Source organism: Suricata suricatta, chromosome 4 (assembly GCF_006229205.1).
Source record: "Suricata suricatta isolate VVHF042 chromosome 4, meerkat_22Aug2017_6uvM2_HiC, whole genome shotgun sequence".
NCBI classification, from domain to species: domain Eukaryota; kingdom Metazoa; phylum Chordata; class Mammalia; order Carnivora; family Herpestidae; genus Suricata; species Suricata suricatta.
This window is the reverse complement of record NC_043703.1, coordinates 103,221,951-103,240,938: the sequence shown is the minus strand read 5'-3', so window position 1 is coordinate 103,240,938 and position 18,988 is coordinate 103,221,951. Positions and strand designations below refer to the sequence as shown.

The following is an 18,988-nucleotide window of genomic DNA, read 5'->3' as shown; positions in this document are numbered from 1 at the left end:
AATCACAATATTTATATATGATGCATTTGCATTTATAATAAAACTTTTCCTGTTCAGTTTTTCTAAGCTACTTCATGTGAAATTACCACATAGGAGCAAAAGTCACCTAATTTTATGCTTTTTTTTGTAGTACCCTGCAGAATCACCAGATTGTCTTGTGGATTTTCCTGTTCCATTTTCTGTTTCCTGGACACCACAGGTAAGTTATTAAATTTATTTTAAGCAGCTATAAAGCGTAAGTGGCCATTATAGGTTATAAAGTGTTTTTTTTCTTTTTAGATTTTTTTTGTAAGCATTTATTTATAAACACAACTTTTAGAGTGTTTTTTTCCCCACATTTTCTAGTAGTTAATATCCACTTTCTTCCTCCCCTCACATGTAAACATACCATCCAGTATTGAGATGTTTATGCCTCATATTAGATAAATATGAAGAAGGTAATGACAGAAATTTTCCTTTGAATTTAAGTAATAAAGAACTCTATAAAGCCATGAGCAGTAAGTAGAACATTGTGTGAATTTTTCTGATTGCTAAAACTGTTAATATTGATGGCATAATATCAGAGAATCATTTCTCATAGAAGAATGACTTATGACTGAAAATACAAATCATTTCCACTCAGTTTTTATTATTATAAAGTGGTTCCCATAATTCATCCTTGAACTGAGATTATATTTTTGTATGGGCTTTGGAACCCTCATACTTTATGTAAAGAATATAGGAGATTTTTGCTCTTGCTTCCCTCAGTTTAGTTTCTTAAAAACTGGATAATTGGACAAGAAGAGGAAATTAGAAGTGCAGTGTAACAGTAACATTATGTAGCTATAAGGCGCTATGGAATTAGCACCGTCATCAACATTACGTGTGTGTGATTTTTAAAGATCTGACAGAAGGGTGGTTGGACTCGGAACAATCTGATGATAACAGGGCAGGTCCTTTCACCAAGTAACTTGTGGCCGTTGATAGCAGAATGGAGAGAGCATTTCTATCCTTATGCAAAGAGGGAAAGAAAAACATTCCTCTGGACATTTTACAGATATTCTCTAGAGGCTACCCATATTTTTGTTATGAAATTTTGATAGGGTCAAGTGAAAATTTAGCCTAAAGTTTTACATAAAAACAAGTAAAATGCTTGTGTATGTGGTTAGTTTTTTAAAAAACCTAATAGGATTTAAATAGTGTATAAGTTCAGATGTCCTTTTAATCATATATATGTTAAAAATTATTTTTCTAGTTTTTTTCTTCTTTAAAAACAAGAGTCTCCTTCCTTTCAGTGGAAATTGAGAGAACACAGCAAAATAAAGGAGAGAAAATACCCTGTAATTTGCTTTTGCTTTTCTGATATATGTTATAAATATCTAAGAAATGCTGTGTTGATATAATTTTTTACAGAAACTTTTCCCTTTTTTTCAAATATACATTTTCTATCTGGCCTTCCTTGTTTTAAAATATATATTTTCCTCTTTTTAAAATACACATTTCTTAATGGCTCTGTAAACTTTGTTTTGTGTGAGATTATGAGATAACACTGTACTTAAATTGTATTATTCTTTCCAGATCTGCTAGATTATATTTTAATATGTATCAGAATCCCAACGTGAAGACTATGTTTTTGCTGAGTTTCTAGTGTTTTGAACGTAGATAACTCAGGTTTTTCCCAGACTTAAATCGGTGAAAAGTTTGCATCTCCACAAAAAGAGTGTTAGCGCTTACCTTATTCTGTCATTTAGCAAAATTCTGTTGTGATGTCAGTACACTGGAAAATCTCTTGAGGGTAATTTCTTTCAAATTTTCTATCCCTACTTAACACCAGCTCAATGCCTTGCACATGTGAGCGTGGTATGAATTTTAGATTTAATTAGGTCATACAGCAAGTTTTCTGTTTTGTACTAGCTCTAAGAAAACAGAATTAGTAACTGGAATGTCATAAATTCTTTTTTTTTAATTAAAGAAGATAATAAAATTCTTGGTAAAGCACAGATAAAAATGTGGCTATCTTTTTATCCACAACTCATATTTGACAGATGTTAATTTTTTGTCACGTTTGTTTCACTTATATCTTTTATTTTTGTCTCTCAAGAATAAAATGTTTCAGGAACAAGTAAGACTTTTTATCCCTTTTTTCTCTTTCCTTCTCTCCCTTTCTAGAGGAACCACCTTCCTAAAATTGACACATGTTCTATCCATGCATATTTTTTTCCCACATTTGTTCATGCCATATTCTATAATACTGGCTGGCTGAGGTTTTTAAACAGCATTGTTTCTGATAGTTACCCATGATCTTTGCATGTTGAGTACATTTGCTTTAAATGCTTAGTATAGTTCCATTATATGAATCCACAAGTTAATTTGTTCATTGCCATACTGATAAGGTTATTTACAGTTTCTTAGGTTTCCTTCTACACATGGGAGACTTCTAGGGTGGCTTATGCCTAGAGGTGAAAATGCTGGATTGAAGGAATGTGCCTCTTTGTGATTACTAAATATTACCAAATTGCCTTCCCAAATTGGTTGTCTAAGTTTATACTTCTACCCAGGATTGCATAGTCACACCTACTTTTCCAAATCCTTTCCAAGTAGTAGTCTGACTATAGTCTGACCTTAATTTTTAACAAGAATTGATAATCATTATTATTGTACTTATCATCTTCATTTAAAATTTTTTCCTTTATTGTAAGCATCCCTTTTTTAGTCGGATACCAGTTGTTGGTTACATGGGATGTATCTTCTTTCTCTGGCATACTTACTAACTTTGTATATGATCTTTTCTGTCAGAAGTTTAACTTTCAGTGTGGTTTCATTTATCATCTCTCTCTTGTGATTCCTGCTTTTTGTGTCTTGAATGAGAAAATCTTTCATATCTTGTTCTGAAAAGATAGTTTCTTAATACTCTAAAAGTTGTATGTTTTTCTCATATTTAATTAGGAAATGGAACTCTTTATTTACACTTGGCTATTTTATATATGCTCATAAAATTTGGATGTGTCTTCATTGTGTAGATCTAGGAATAATTTCAGTTTTTCTTTTACATTTGGCATTAAATTAGAAATTTTTCAAAATGTGTTATTTACCTACTACTTAGCGTCTAGCATAGAAGTACATCCTGAGCATTTTGGTGCTACTACCAGTGGTATGCACTCGGGAGTCTTTTCGACATGATGAGAGTATTGGCAAGGTTTATGTTTTAAAAGAATAAGAAGCAATATCAGACCACTTTGTATGATCTTTCTTCATTGGCTTTTTGGAAACAATTCTGCTTGTGGGAGTTACTTTTTCTTAACAATTTTTAAACAGTTGTAGTTCTTAAGCAAAATAAATGTAGTCTAACAGCATACTTATATTTATGAGATTGCAAATAGGTCCCAGATAATTGATTAAAAAAAATCCTTGTCTGTGTTTGTACATTTCCTCTTTGGATTCAGTGTTTCTGGACTTTAAACTTGGAAGATCTTTATTTTCCTTTCTTTTTGTGAAATAATAGGCATGGCTTTGTGGCATCCATATTAAAAATGGGTAATTTTCCTTATGGTCCCTGTCTTCCTGCTGGGTTGATAATGTTTTGATGTATTTTTCTTTTGCTCTGATGAGAGGTCTGCTGCTGCTGCTCTGACATATTCATTTGGATGAATAATTATAACTTGCACAATGTCAAGCTGAAGATGGTAGGGTTTTGTGCGTCATGACAAGCCTAGTAGCCAGTGCAGGTGTCTCACAGCGTGATCAGCAACAGCCAGTGTATTCTGGCTCAGAGGAGACATTTAGAGTAGTAAGAAATCAGCACCAAGGGCAAGGCTGCTGCTCCTACTGCTGCTGTGATCTGTGCCAAAGAAACACAAAGTGCTTCTCAAAGACAAGTGACTGCATACGTCTTTTCAGAGATTTACTTTGTTTACCCAATAAATTTTCTCTTATAGATTTAAGCATAGAATGTAAGAATATCTCATGATTCTTATATTTGCATACTTCCCAGCATCTCAGATACTCCAAAATGTATCCTAGCACTCTGCTACCTTTTGGACTTCAACTTCTAGGTTATATTTGTGAATTTTGTTGACTAATGAGACCATAGAATGCTGTAATGTAAGATTTTAAGTGAACTGATACTGGGATCTATAAGAACAAAATTCATTCTCTCCAGACCACTGATCAACCCCAAATAGGTGTTAGAATTGCGGTTCTATTTATAGTTGTGTCATTGAGTGCAGGTTTGGTGATGTATCCTTGCCATTGCAGTTGGAATTTTCAGATTTGGCATGATACAATAAGCAGTGGTCTTTATATTTTTTATCCTGGAAATCCCATATCCTTAGAATAATGCTATGAGTGCAAGAATAGCAAAACCAATCACGAAGCCTCTGGCTGGTAAGGTGATGGTGAATGAAGAGTTCATAATTAAAGGAAACAGTCGTAGTACATAGCAGGGAGCAGGACCCATCAGTTAGAACAGCAGACTAGCAGTTGGGTAGTGTTGGTTTTGTTTACAGTTCAGTCACTGACTTAATTGTATGATTTCAGATAAGTCATGTGACTGCTCCTTGCCTCAGCTCATATGTATATGGAAATAACTTTTTCTTTTCCACAGAGATATTAAGAAAAATAAATTTGATTTAAGATAAACAGAATGTAAGGGGAAAAACTCCCTGTATCCCTTCTAAGGATCTTGTGGAACAACTTTTTTTTTTTTGTCCTCTTAGATTCTCTTTCTTTTCATTTTTCTCTTTGCTCTCTTTGTTGGAGAACTCCTAGTACTGGATTCTTGTTCACTCTTACATTGGTTAATTAAATATGCTTTTGCCAAGGCAGTTATATTGTTACCATAGTGGTATGCTTACAAAGACATCAAAAGGACCAAAACAAAGAAGCTTAATTCATTATTGAGATCATGTGATATGGTAGAAGTATCAGTGTGATACTGGTCTCAGTAAATCTATTAATCATCTTTCATTCTTTTTCTTTTTTAATAACTTTTTTTGTAAAGTTGATTTATTTTGAGGGAGTGAGAGAAGAGAGCATGAGCAGGTGAGGGTCAGAAAGGGGTAGGGGGAGAGAGAATCCCAAGGAGGCTCCACACTCAGTATGGAACACAGGCCTTGATCTCATGACCCACATCATAACTTGAGCCGAAATCAAGAGTTGGATGCTTAACCGACTGAGCCAGGCTCCCAGTAACTTATTTTAAAAGTATCCTGAATTGATTCTTAAAAAAAAAAAAAAAAAAAAAAGAGAGAAACTACAAATCACCTGTAATCCCTTCATTTAGAATGCGGTCCTCACTGGATAATAGCTTTGAAACTATGTCACTTGACAAAATATTTTCGTTTTTAAAATATCACTGATAATACTGTGCATTATTCTAGAAACTCCTTAGAATCATTTAGTTTTTAGTTATAATCAGGTTTATATATTTCCATCAAATTAAGAACTCTTGTGTCCAGGGCGTCTGGGTGGCTCAGTCGGCTTTGGCTCAGGTCATGACCTCAAGGTTCGTGGGTTCGAGCCCCGCGTCGGGCTCTGTGCTGACAGCCAGCTCAGAACCTGGAGCCTGCTTCGGATTCCTCTCTCTCTCTCTGACCCTCCCCTGCTCGCACTGTCTCTGTCTCTCAAAAATAAATAAAAACCATTAAAAAAATTAAAAAAAGAACTCTTGTGTCCATAATCTAGAAATTGGTTATGTTTACATTTATTTAGGTCCCTCACTTAAGCAGTGGTGGTTTCTTAATCCACATTTGGCATATTTTTGTTGAATTTACTCCTACATATTAAAAAAAATTTTGTTGCTACTGTGAATGCTTGTTTAAGAAATCAAAGTTTTCTCGGGGCACCTGGGTGGCTCAGTTGGTTAAGCATCTGACTCTTGATTTCAGTTCAGGTCATGATCTCATGGTTCATGGGTTCAACCCCAATGTCAGGCTCTGTACTGACGGTGAGGAGCCTGTTGGGAATTCTCTCTCACTTTCCCTTCACTCTCTGCCCCTCCCCTGCTCTCGGTCTCTTTCTCTCTTTCAAAATAAATAAACTTAAATCATATTTTCTAGTTTACCATAACAATATGGGCAAGCTGTTTTTTAGCCCAAATAGTATTTCCTAGCCTCCTTCCCACCTCCTTCTCCTTTTGCAAAATCTGTGACTTTTAATTGTTAACTGATCCTTTTGGTGTTCTATTATTTGTATTATACTCTTGTAATTATACTGTGTTTTGTTTTTTAGTCCTTATCTGTCAACTTTTTACTATAAGTGAGGTTGCTGCTGCTTCTACCTGCTCCCACTCCATGCACATGCATACTTATCTTCCTGTTTTCCCCAAATAGTTGACTTTTTATTTATTTACTTTTTTTTTTTACATGGAATGTTTTGCAAATTTGCATGTCCTCCTTTTGTAGGGGCCATGCTAATCTTCTCTGTATCATTTCGGTTTTAGTATATGTGCTGCCAAGGTGAGCATCCAAATAGTTACCTTTTAATTTTGACTATAGCAATAATCAGGGTTTACATTATTATGTGTATTATATATTATGTGTATTATGCAGAGATAAGCCATGTAGTTAACCCTTATTTTTCCTTTGTCACCCTGGCTGTTGCTATTTCTTGAGTTTAGTTACCTTACTTCTTCATTTCCGTTCTTTTTTTGTACTTAAAACTCAGTCAGCCTCCAATTTCTGTCACTTGTCTATATCTCCTCTTACCCATCTGTATTAGGTTTTCTGTTAGCTTTATTTCTGGGAAATTTCATCAACTTTATCTAATAACCTTCCTGTCGAGGTGGGTTTTCTTGTTGTTTGTTTTTACTTCTGTCATATTCATCTCTAAGAGTTCACTTCATGTGTGTATATTCTTTTTTCCCCAGAGATAGTAATATTTTTCTTTTTTTTTTTCCTCCTCTGAGTAGTTCCTGTTTCCTTGAGTTACTTTTTTGTCTAAGCTTATTATCTTTGTTTATCTGCTTGTGATTAAAAGTCAACTATAAAAAGCTGTTTGAAAGCTCTGAGTGCGTATGTGGGGCTTGTTAGCTGTGAACTTTAGTGTAAAGTCTTCTGAGCAGATCGCATAATAAAGAATGCCAAATGTTAGTACCTTTGGGTATTTTTGAATGATTGTATGGTTAGATTTCTTGGAGAAGACCCTTCCAGTCTTCTGCCTGGTAGTCACTGAGCAGGCAGAAAACATTCCTCCGAGGGAGAAGTTGACCAAGGCTGGTGGACAGGATATCACAGCCGGAATTAGTAAGCAGTTAACCTTAGGGCATCTTCTACTGATAAGGCTGATCATCATGTAGCTGTTAAAGAGACATGCTTACAGGGTAAACTTACATTACCACAGAGCAGATAAATAATGAGGGTGGATTTGGAGCTGGGAGGTAAAAAATGATATCCAAGTTATGACTTGGTATTTTCATACTTTTTAATTTTGGCCATTCTTGGTTGTGTATAGTAGTCATTTTTTCCCTTTTTTCCTTCAGTTTTGTTTGTTGCTGATGTATTTAAATCTATTTTCTTTAATGATTTTCTGTCCAGTAGCCTTGTTAAACTCTTACCTAATAATTTATCAATAAATTCATTTGGATTTACTGTGAATATAATCACATCATTTGTAACAACAGTTTTATTTCCTCCATTCCTGTCTTTACACCTTCTCCACCCCCCCCCCTTTACTGCTCTGGCTAAGCCCTGCAATACAATGTGAACTATAAATAGTAAACGTAAGCATTCTTGTCTTTTTCCAAATCTCAAAGGACAAACTTCTAAGTTTTTATTATTAGGTAGATTTTTGTCTGTGTGTTTCTTGTACTGAAATCCTTTAACAATAATTAATGGAATTTCTGTTTCCTGTTTGCTGAGAGTTTTGTTATGACTGGGAAGTTGAAATTATTAAATATATTCTCTTCATATGTTAAGATAATCAAATTGTTTTTCTCCTTTAATCTGTTAATGTGATGAATTGTTGGATTTCCTAATGTTAAACCAGTCCTGTGTCCTTGAAATAAACCCTGTTAGGTCATGGTGTGTATGATAACTGTTTATTGATCACACACCTATAATCTCCAATGTACATTGCATATTGCTAGATTTCATTTCTTAATGTTTTTAGGAATTTGTGTCTATGCTTATATGAGCCATCACTTTGTTTTTCTGCTTCCAAAATTTTGTTGTTGTTGCCTCTCCAATTCTCCATTTTTTTCTTTTTTTGGTGAGATTATGCCATAAAGGAAAAACAACAACAACATAGTTTTAATGCATTTTGGGTTGGGACTGAAATGAGATGCATGTATTTAATCAACCTTCCTTAACTAGTAGCTTTTACCCTCTTTTTATGGAATACTAATTATTAGATGTTATAGTTACTACTTTCTTTGAATTCTGATGTATAAAGTGGTTGTGAACATGGAATGTTAAAATTCATTTTTTGCTTTCACCAGTGGGCTGCTAGTTAAAGAGAAATACTGAAATTTCTAAATAAGTGTGCTAAATATGAATGGAGTCCCACATTTCCAACTACAGGCAAGTGACAAAGGGATAAATGCTCTTATTTTCCCGCATTGTTGTTTGGACATTCATAGAACATTCATAGAACTTAGGGATGATACTTAAGAGGAACTAACTTAACAAAGGTCTACTAGTGAAATTATATCTTATTTTTAGTGCTTTATTAGATGAAATTGTATAGCTGTCATGGTCAAGTCTTTCTTCATAGTTAACCTTACAAAAGGACATAAATAGAAAAGCAAGAAGCAACATTTTCCAGTAGGAAACAATTTAAATGTAGCATACATTTTTTATCCACTGCATGTGGAGCACTGAGCTGGACTCTGAGGTTGTTCAGGGGAATTAGACAGGTTCTAAAACCTAGGGTAGGCTTTCGGGATTAACTTGCAGTCTAATAAGGAGAGAGGAATTTAGAGAGATAATACTCAACATATTTTACTAAAATTATGTAGAGCTTTTGTGATAAGGTGGAGAACAGGCATATACTCTGACCAGATGTGGCTAAGCAAGTTTTCTGGATAGGATGTTACTTGAACTTAGTGTGTCTTGAGGAATGAGAAGTTAAGTTTGGGACGGGAGATGATACTTCAGGAGACAACTGCTTTAGCCAAAGGACAAAGGCATGAAATTAGGAGATAGTGCACGAATGACACAGCATCTGGTGTTCAGATCAGTGGGTCAGAGTTAGAGCACTGGAGCTTTTGCTCGAGGTAGGCAGGGTCTAGAGTACTAGCATACCTCGTTTTACTGGGTTTTGCTTTATTGGGCTTCACAGATACAATTTTTGTTTTTTGTTTGTTTTTGTTTTTGTGTTTGCAAATTGAAGGTTTCTTGCCTTGAAGAAGTTTATTGGTGCCATTTTCCAATAGCATTTGCTCCCTTCTGGTCTCTGCCACATTGTGGTAATTCTTACTCTATTGCAGAGTTTTTCATTATTATTTGCTATGATGATCTGCAGCCAGTGATCTTTGATGTGACTCTTTGAGTCCCCATGAATTGCACCCATTTAAGATGGTGAATTCAATAAATGTTGTGTGTGTTCTGACTGCTGCACATCCTGGATTTCCCCCATCTTGCTCCCTCTCCCCTGACTGTCCTGCTCCCTGAGACACAAAAATTTTGATATCAGGCTGGTTAATAACCCTAAATAGCCTCTAAGTGTTCAGGTGAGAAGAAGAGTTGTGCGTCTCTCACTTTAAATCAAAAGCTACAAATGAGTAAACTTAGTGAGGAAAACATGGCAGAAACTACGGTAGGCTGAAAGTGAGACTTGTGAGCCAAACACTAAACCAGGGTATGAATGTAAAGACATTCTTGAAGGAGATTAACAGTGTTACTCCAGTGAACACAGAAATTATGAGAAAGCAAAACTGTTTAAGTGGTTTGCGAGATCTGGGTAGAAAGTCACATCTGCAACAGCATTCTCCTAAGCCAAAGCCTAGTCCAGAGCAAAGCCTTAACTCTGTTCAATTCTATGAAGGTAAGGAAGAGATGAGTAAGTTGCAGAAGAAAAGTTTGAGTCTGCAGAGGCTGGTTCATGAGGTTCAAGGAGAGAAGTCCTCTCTAAAGCATGAAGGGCAAGGTGAAGCAGCAAGTGCTGAGCTAGAAGCTGCAGTAAGTTTATTCAGAAGATCTAGCTAAGATAGTGAATGAAGGTCGCTACACTAAAGAACAGATTATCAGTGTAGACAAAACACTCTTTAGAAGCTGATGCCATCTGGGACTGTCATAGAGAGAAGTCAGTGCTTTGCCTCTTAAGCTTCAAATGACAAGTTGACTTTTTAAGGTCTAATGCAATTGGTGACTTTAAGTTGAAGCCATTGTTCATTTATGATTCTGAAAATCCTAGAGCTCGTAAGATTGATGGTATCAACTCTGTGCATGCTCTGTAAATGGAATAACAAAGCCTGGGTGACATCACATCTGTTTACAACATAGTAAGAAAAAATTTAAAAATTCCTTTTAAAATATTGCTGCTCATTGACAATGTTCCTGGTCACCCAAGAGTTCTGATGGAGATGTGCAAGGAGATTTATGTTTTCATGCCTGTTAATGCAATATCCATTCAGCCGCCTGTGGATCAAGGGGTCATTTTGTCTTTCAAGTCTTATTATTTAGGAAATGCATTTTGTAGAGTTAATTGACCTATAGCCCACAGATCTGGGAAAAGTAACCTGAAAACCTTCTGGAAGGAATTCACTGTTGTAGATGCCATAAGAATGTTTGTGATTCACAGGAAGAGGGTAAAATATCAACACGAACAGGAAGGAGTCTGGAAGAAGTTGATGCAAACCCTCAAGGAAGACTTTAAGGGGTTCAAGACTTCAGTGGAGATGTGGTGTGGATGTGGGGGAAATGATTCAGGAGAACTAGACTTAGAAGTGGAACCTGAAGATGGGACTGAATTGCTTCAATCTCCTGATCAAACTTTAGTGGATAAGGAATTGTTTCTTATGAATGAGCAAAGAAAGTGTTTTTTTGAGATAGAATCTACACCAGGCAAAGATGCTGTGAAGATTGTTGAAAAGACAGTAGGGATTAGGATATTACAGAAACTTAGTTGATAAAGCAATGGTAGGGTTTGAGAGAATGGACTCCAATGTGGGAGTCAAACAGCATTGCGTGCCACAGAGAAATTGGAAAGGGGAGGAAGTCCCTTAGTGCCTCAAACTTCATTGTTATCTTATCTGAAGAAATTAGTATAGCCACTCTGACTTCCAGTAGCCACTACCCTCATCAGTCTGCTACCATCAACATCAAGACAAGACATCTTCCAGCAGAAAGATTAGGACTCTGAATGCTTGGAGGAGAGTTAGCACTTTCTAGCAATAATGTGCTAAAAAAAACCCTTTTTTTTAAACATTTATTTATTTTTTAGAGAGAGGGGCAAGCACAAGTCGGGGAGGGGCAGAGAGAGAATGAGACACAGAATCCCAAGGAGGCTCCAGGGTCTGAGCTATCCGCGCAGAGACTGATGTAGGGCTTGAATTACAAACTGCAAGATCATGACCTGAGCAGTAGTTGGATGCTCAGCCGACTGAGCCACCCAGACACCCCAGTAATGTGTTCTTTAATGAAAGAACATTATTTTACACATATGTTACTGCACACCTAATAGGCCACAGTACAGTATAAACATAACTTTTAAATGCACTGGGAAACCAAAAAATTCGTTTGACTTGCTTTAGTGCAGCATTTGCTTTATCTTGATAATCGCTTCAGTGCAGTGGTTTGGAATCAAACCTGCAGTAAATGGAAGATGGGCACCTGTAATATCCTTCTTTGTCTTTTGTAACTTATTTTAATGTAAAGTCTACTTTGATAGTTAGTATTGCCACCCCTGCTCTCTTTAGGCTGTTATTTGCATGGAATATCTTTCTTCATCCTTTCACTTTTAACCTCTTTGTGGATTTAAAGTCAGACTCTTAGAGACAGCATATAGTTGGAACATGTTTTTATCCATTATCCAATCTGTATGTCTTTTGTTTTTATTTTTGGTTCTTGCATATACATTTTTTTGCTGAAAAAATCATAAATTAACATACAAAACTGTACAAACACATTAGTAAATAATGACGAAGGACTGTTTTGTGGAAAGTGTTTTTAAGGTATCTTTAGATTTCAGTGTAAAAATGTATGCCTGGTACCTCTTAAATCATAAGAACAAGCTCAAGAAAATCATTGTGATAAACATAAGCTAGCTTACATTCAGTACCATTGTCCATTGTGAATGGATACAATCAGTACATGTGGCTGTTGCTCACCTGTTAATGTCTATCATAGAGGAGCTCTAACAAAAGAGCCCCTGTAATGTTACAATGAATATTTTTGCCAAAACCTCCCTCCCCCAAGAAAGAAACTAAAGGAGAAACTTATCCCTGCATGCAGCAATCAGACAAGACTGCTTTAAGGGGTCATCCATCAGTAGCCTTAAAGAATTTTAGCTGCCAAGATATGTACAAGGTCACATTTGGTTCTTATTGAATTCTGTCTTTTGATTGGAGAGTTTAATCCATTTATATTTAAAGTAATTACTGATAAGGGACATATTTCTGTCATTTTGCTACTGTTCTCCATATGTCCTATTTTGTCCGTTAGTTCTTGCATTGCTGTTTTTAGACTTAGTTGAATTTTTCTAGTTAAATATTTAAATTTCTCCTTTTTGTGTATATGTAATAGTTATTTTCTCTGTGGTTACCATGGGGATTAAATTTAATATCTTGAAGTTGTAGCCTTCTAAGTTGAATTTATACCAGCTTAACTTCAATAACATATACAACCTTTGGTCCTTTGCAACCCTGTACCTATGCTTTTCAGTTGTTGATATTACAGAGTTACATTTTTGTACATTGTGTGCCCTAAACTGTAAACTAATAATTTTTTAAATGCATTAGTCTCATAAACTATGTAGAAAACAAAATGGGGACTTACAAACCAAAGTTATAAATAATGCTAGCTTTTAGACTAATTGTTATTTTAGTGTTTAGTGTTAAATCCTATAGAAAATGAAGAGTGGAGTTCAGCCATTGTTTATGATAATACTAACTTTTATACTTGCTCATATAATTGCCTTTTCTTAGATATTTATTTTTTTTATTTCTATTTTTTTGAGAGACAGAGACCGTGTGAGCAGGGGAGGGTCAAAGAGAGAGGGAGATACAGAATCTGAAGACAGGCAGGCTCCAGGCTCTGAGCTAGCTGTCAGCACAGAGCCCAACACTAGCCTTGAACCCACGAACCATGAGATCATGACCTGAGCCGAAGTCGGACGTTTAACCGACTGAGCCACCCAGGCGCCCCAGATCTTTATTTTTTTAAAGGGCTTCATGTTACTGTCTATTGTCCTTTAATTTCAACCTGTGAGACTCCTTTGAGCATTTCTTGCAGCCTGGGTCTAATCATAGAACTACTTCAGCTTTTATTTATCTGGGAATGTCTTAATTTCTTCCTCACTTAGGGCAGTTTTGCCAGGATTCTTGGTTGATAATTTTTTGTTTTTGTTTTAAGCACTTTGAATATATCAGCCCACAGCCTTTACTGGCTTTCAAAATTTCTGAGAAATCTGATTGTTTTTGAGGATTCCTTATATATGATGAGTTGCTTCTTGCTTTTTATAACATTCTGTCTTTGGCTTTTGAAAGCTTGATTATCCTGGTGTGGAGCTCTTTGATTTAATCATACTTTGACTTCATTGATCTCTTGGATGTTTATATTCATGTCTTTCATCAAAATTAGGATTTTTAATGTATTATTTCTTCAAATGGTTTCTCTGCTGCTTTCTTCTTTTGGGTCCTCACAGTGCCTGTATTGTTGATGTCACACTTTTCCCGTAGGTCTGTTCTCTTCATTCCGTTTGCTCTCTGTTGCTCAGATTTGATCATTTACACTATCTTGTCTTTAAGGCCCCTACTTTTTTGCACTCTCACATCTGTGTTTAGATTGCTTTTATAAATATTCCATTTCAGTCATTGTATATGTTCAGCTCCAAAATCTCATTTTGGTTTCTTTTTAGGTTTTCTTAATGGGTGTTTCCATTTTGTTCATACATCATTTTCATGACTTTCTCCACATCTCTCTTTAATTTTTAAAGCATCTTTAAGACCATTTTTTTCAGATTCTTTGTCTAGTAAATCTACTATCAGGTCTTTTTAAGGGGTCATTTCTTTAATGTTTTTTCTTGGGATCAAGGTCATACTTTGCTCTTATTTTATGGCTTGTAATTTTGTTGTTGTTGAAAACTGGATACTTTTAGTAGTGATGTAAATCTGGAAATTGGATTTTCCCTTCTCCCTACAGAGGAAAGATCATAATCTCCCACTTTTTTATTTTATTCTTTTGGGTGTTTTTTTTTTTTTTTTTTTTTTTTTAATTTTCATAGGTTGTCTCTGTGCCAAGGATTAGCCTGAGATATAAGCTTATTAGGATCTTATCTGGTACTTTTTGAGTTTCTGTCTTTCCTTGTGCTTAAACTGTGACTTCCACATTTCCCCTTTATATAAAGTCATTTTTAAATGTTAATGGCTTTAATATCTGACTCCCAAAAAGGGGATAAGAATAAAAATGATTAGGGGGGACCGCACTGGCTCTCAAAATACTCTGCAGGAGGAGGAGGGGCTTGCAACATTGGGAAGAGGTACAGTAACAATGTCCCACTTCTTCTTTGCTTGCCCCTCTGAGATTAGAAGCCACATTCAGATCAGAACACAGGTTGCTGATATTTGAAAGACAAGATCCCTTTTGCCTACCCTGCCTCCTATAAGCTGTGCAGCTTGCTTCTGGAGTATCTGTGGGCTGGGTGATGGAGACCCTCTGTCAAGTGAAGAGCTGAAACTGATAGAATTTGCAAGCCTTCAGTAGCCTCCAGGGTTCCCAAATAGATCCATCACACAGGTTCTAGCAGGGTAAATGTCTCGGTGGGGAGACGGATTCCCGGTGTTTTCTAACTTCGCCATCTACTCAGAATCCTCTCCTAATTGACTGGATGTTGATTTTTTTTTTAAATGGTCTACAGTATAGAATAGCTAAAGACCAGGTTTAGAGTGCCTACTAATTGTCAGCATGCTCTTGACAGTTGGATGTATCTTTTCTTTTGTTTCCTTTTTTAAACACAGCTGCTATAGTCATTCTGTAATGGCTGTTTATGAAGTGACTATATATCATTTGACTTTGTGGGTAGATACCCTCTTCTTAAGACTTAAAAATAGTACCAAATCTTTTTTTTTCTTAGAGAAGGCGGCGGGGGGGGGGGGGGGGGGGGGGGGGGGGGGGGGGGGGGGGGGGGGGGGGGGGGGGGGGGGGGGGGGCGGTGCTGGGAGAGGAGAGGGAGTGGGACAGGGCAGACTGGAGGGGAGAGAGAGAACCTTAAACAGGCTTCATGCTCAGTGGAGTCTTAAGGCAGGCCCAATCTCACAACTGTGAGAGCATGACCTGAGCTGAAATCAAGAGTCAGACAGTTAACCAGCTGAGCCCCCTAAATGCCCCTAGCAGCACCTCGTTTAAGTCAGCAGCAGCAGTGGTCAGCTACAAGCTTAAGTGTAGCAAGAGTTGATATATTCTCTGTGGATTGCTTGACGGAGAATAGTATTTGATGAAATAGATGGAGTTATAGGGCTACCTACAGAAAATGTTGAGAACATCAATGAAGCTTGCAAATAAGATCAAATGAACTGAATATTTAAGAGATTTACTATCTCTTTAAAGATATCTGATTAGAAATATTGCAATTAATATTAAAATTAAATTTTTTAAGTTTTGTCTTGATATTTCCTTACTCTATTGAAGCTTTTTGAATCCCCTAGAGATAAAGACAAAAAATGATTATTAGAGGATTTATCTGCACATATTATAGGAAAGTATAAAAAAAATCAGAATGGAAAGCAACTGTTGCAAGTACCAGAAAATTATGCTATTAATTTAAGTGTCATCAGAGCACAAAAGATCACATTCCGGGACTGTGAGAAAATTATTAAAATACTGGAAATAATAGTACTTAAGATGAAGATATTATACTCTAAGATCTGGTTAAGTGACTGACATTATTATATCACTTCAGGTATTATAAAAGTAACAAAATGCTTTTAAAGATAATAAGCGTTACATTTTGAGATTGGCAGTGTTCACACTTTTCTGCTTAAGTGCTTTCCTAGTTTAACATAATTTAATAACAGCTATGGGAGAATAGCTAACATCTGAGTTCTCCCATATATCTTTTCTCCTTCCTTCTCCAGTATATATACTTCTTATATATCTATTTATTTATAAAAGTATAAAATTTCCTTCTACAAGTGATGAGTTTATGGACAGTTATTTTCTGTCTTTGCCCTTGGTGTTAGAAATATTGCTATTTTATGATTTTTTAAGCTCCTAATTAGTGAATAATATGCAAAGAATGTACTGTTGTGGAGATCCATTACTACCCAGAAGTCAGAACAAGTGTGTTTTTTTTTAAACAGCTTTTTAAAGGTATAATTGATCTACAGTAAGCTGAATATATTTAAAGTGTACAGTTTGAGTTTTGACAAATGTTTACACCTGTGAAATCAACCCTCCAGTGAAGATAGTAAACATTTCCAGGCCCAACTTTCCTCGGTGCCCTTTGTCAGGTGAATGCGGTAATTCTCCACTCCCTTTGTAATCTCTCTCCCTCTCGTTCTTCCGCTGGTCCCCAGGCAACTGCTGATACGCTTTCTAGAATTGTGTGATTTTGTCTACTCTTCTGTCAGATTTCTTTGCTCAGCATGATTAGAGATTCTTCTATATGTGGCATATAATAATAGTTCATTATTTTTATGCCGAGTAGTACTCCCTTTTACGGATTTACTACATACTGTTCTTTTTCTTGTTGATGGACGTATGAATAGTTTTCAAGATTCGACTACTACAGATAGAGCTGTTATTAATATTCTGTGATGTCATATGAACATATACTTTCATTTCTCTTTAGCGAACACCTAGGGGTGGAATGAATGCTGGATCATACAGAAGGTGTATGTTTAATTTAAGAAACTGCTACCATTAAAAATTTTTTTAATTATTATTTTTTAAACTGTTGAAACTGTTTTAAAACTTTAAACTGCTTCAGAATTCAGAATGGTTGCTTAAGAAAGTGGTTGTTGGGGCACTTGGGTGTCTGAGTCAGTTAAGCATCCAACTCTTGATTTTGGCTCAGGTCAGGATGTCACAGTTGTGAGACTGAGCCCCACGTCGAGCTCTGAGCTGAGCAAAGAGCCTGCTTAAGATTCTCTCTCTCCCCCCTCTCTCTCCTCCCCTCTCCCTTCCCCTCTCTCCCCTCTACCCCGCTTTGGCCCCCCTCTCTCTCCCTTCCCCCCTCTCCTCCTCACCCTCTCTGCCCTCTCTCTGCCCTCTCTCTCTGACCCCTCCCCTGCTTGCTCTCTTTCTCAAATAAAAAAAAGTGGTTGTTAAATTTTATATTTCAAGCCAATAGTGCTTGAGAGTTCCTGTTTGTCTGCAGTTTGGTCATTCTTTCTCATGTTAGCCTTCTAATAGTGTATAGTGAAAAGTCATTGTGATTTTAATTGCATTCCCTTAATGACCAGTGATGTTGCACATATTTTTTATGTGTTTGTCATCCATATATCTCTCCCCTGGTGAGGTATCTGCAAATGTTTTGCCTAAACAACCTAAATAGATGGAGAGATAGGCCACACTAATGCATTAGATTACGCAGTATTGTTAAGATGTCAGTTCTCTTCAAATTGATTTATGGATTTAATACAATCCCAGTCAGAATCCCAACAGATTTAGTTTATAAATTGATAATATAATTCTAAACTACATAAGGAAAATGCAAAGGATCTATAATAGAGAATCTGAAAAAGAACAAAGTTAAAGGATTAATGTGACCTGATTTCAAGATACAAATTTGCCTTTATCAAGACAATGTGGCTTTATCATAGAAATATTCCTTGACTTAAAATATTCCTTAAGTTTATCAGGTTATATCCTTGTAAACCCATTGTGAGTTAAAAATATTGTTAAGTCAAAAATGCAATTAATAATACATGTAACCTACTGAACATCCTAGCTTCGTCCAGCCTACCTTAAATGTGCTCAGAACACTTACACTAGCCCACAGTTGGGCAAGGTCATCTACCAAAGGCTATTTTATAATAGTGTACTGAAAATCTTCTATAAATTATTGAATCCTGTACTGAAAGTGAAAAGCAGAGTGGTTGTATGGGTGCAGCATGCGTCAAGTGTATGGGTTGTTTCCCTTTGTAATTGCCTGGCTCACTGGGAGCTGTGGCTAGCTGCCGCTGTCCAGCATCACAAGAATATCCTACAGCGTATTATTAGCCTGGAAAGGTCAAAATCTGAAGAACAGGTTCTACTGAAAGCCTATCATTTTTCATACCATTGTAAAGTTGGAATATCAGAAGTCAGAACATTGTAAGTTGGGGACCATCTGTATACTCAAACAACTGTTTATATATATAATAACTATTTTTGGCAAAGGTGGAAAGATATTCAGTGTGGAGGTAAGACTGTCTTTTCAGTAAATGGGGCTGAAGCAATTTGCTGTATGCAAAAGATGAACTTCAATCTGTATACAAAGCTTAACTCCACATGGATTATGAACAATGTAAAACTCAACGAAACTTCTGGGAAACACAAAGAACAGCTTTGGGACTTTGGGATTTCTTTTCTTCTTCTTCTTCTTCTTTTTTTAAACATTTATTTATTTTTGAGAGACAGAGCCAGAACAAGAACGGGGCAGGGGCAGAGAGAGAGAGAGAGGGAGACACAGAATCCAAAGCAGGCTCCAGGGTCTGAGCTGTCAGCACAGAGCCTGATGTGGGGCTGAAACTTATGAACCATGAGATCATGACCTGAGCTGAAGTCAGATGCTTAACTGATTGAGCCACCCGGGTGCCCTGGGACTTGAAGATTTCTTAATATAACACCCAAAGCAAGATCAGTATGAGAACAAATTGATAAATTGGACTTAATCAAAATTCAAATTTTCTTTTCTTGAAAAATACTGTTAA

General features: G+C 36.2%; 1 protein-coding gene and 1 non-coding gene across 4 annotated transcripts in view; one reads left to right on the top strand and one right to left on the bottom strand.

Moving 5' to 3' along the window:
* The window catches only part of FANCL (FA complementation group L), a 97,565-nt gene that overhangs the window by 52,291 nt on the left and 26,286 nt on the right, over positions 1-18,988 (top strand). For all 3 annotated transcript variants that reach the window (XM_029937411.1, XM_029937410.1, XM_029937409.1), the window contains one exon: positions 131-199. In XM_029937411.1, the coding sequence (XP_029793271.1) occupies positions 131-199 (69 nt within the window). The remainder of the gene's footprint in view (positions 1-130; positions 200-18,988) is intronic.
* Positions 6,336-6,442, bottom strand: LOC115290919. Its single transcript, XR_003908300.1, has one exon. It is a non-coding gene; the product is annotated as a U6 spliceosomal RNA (small nuclear RNA).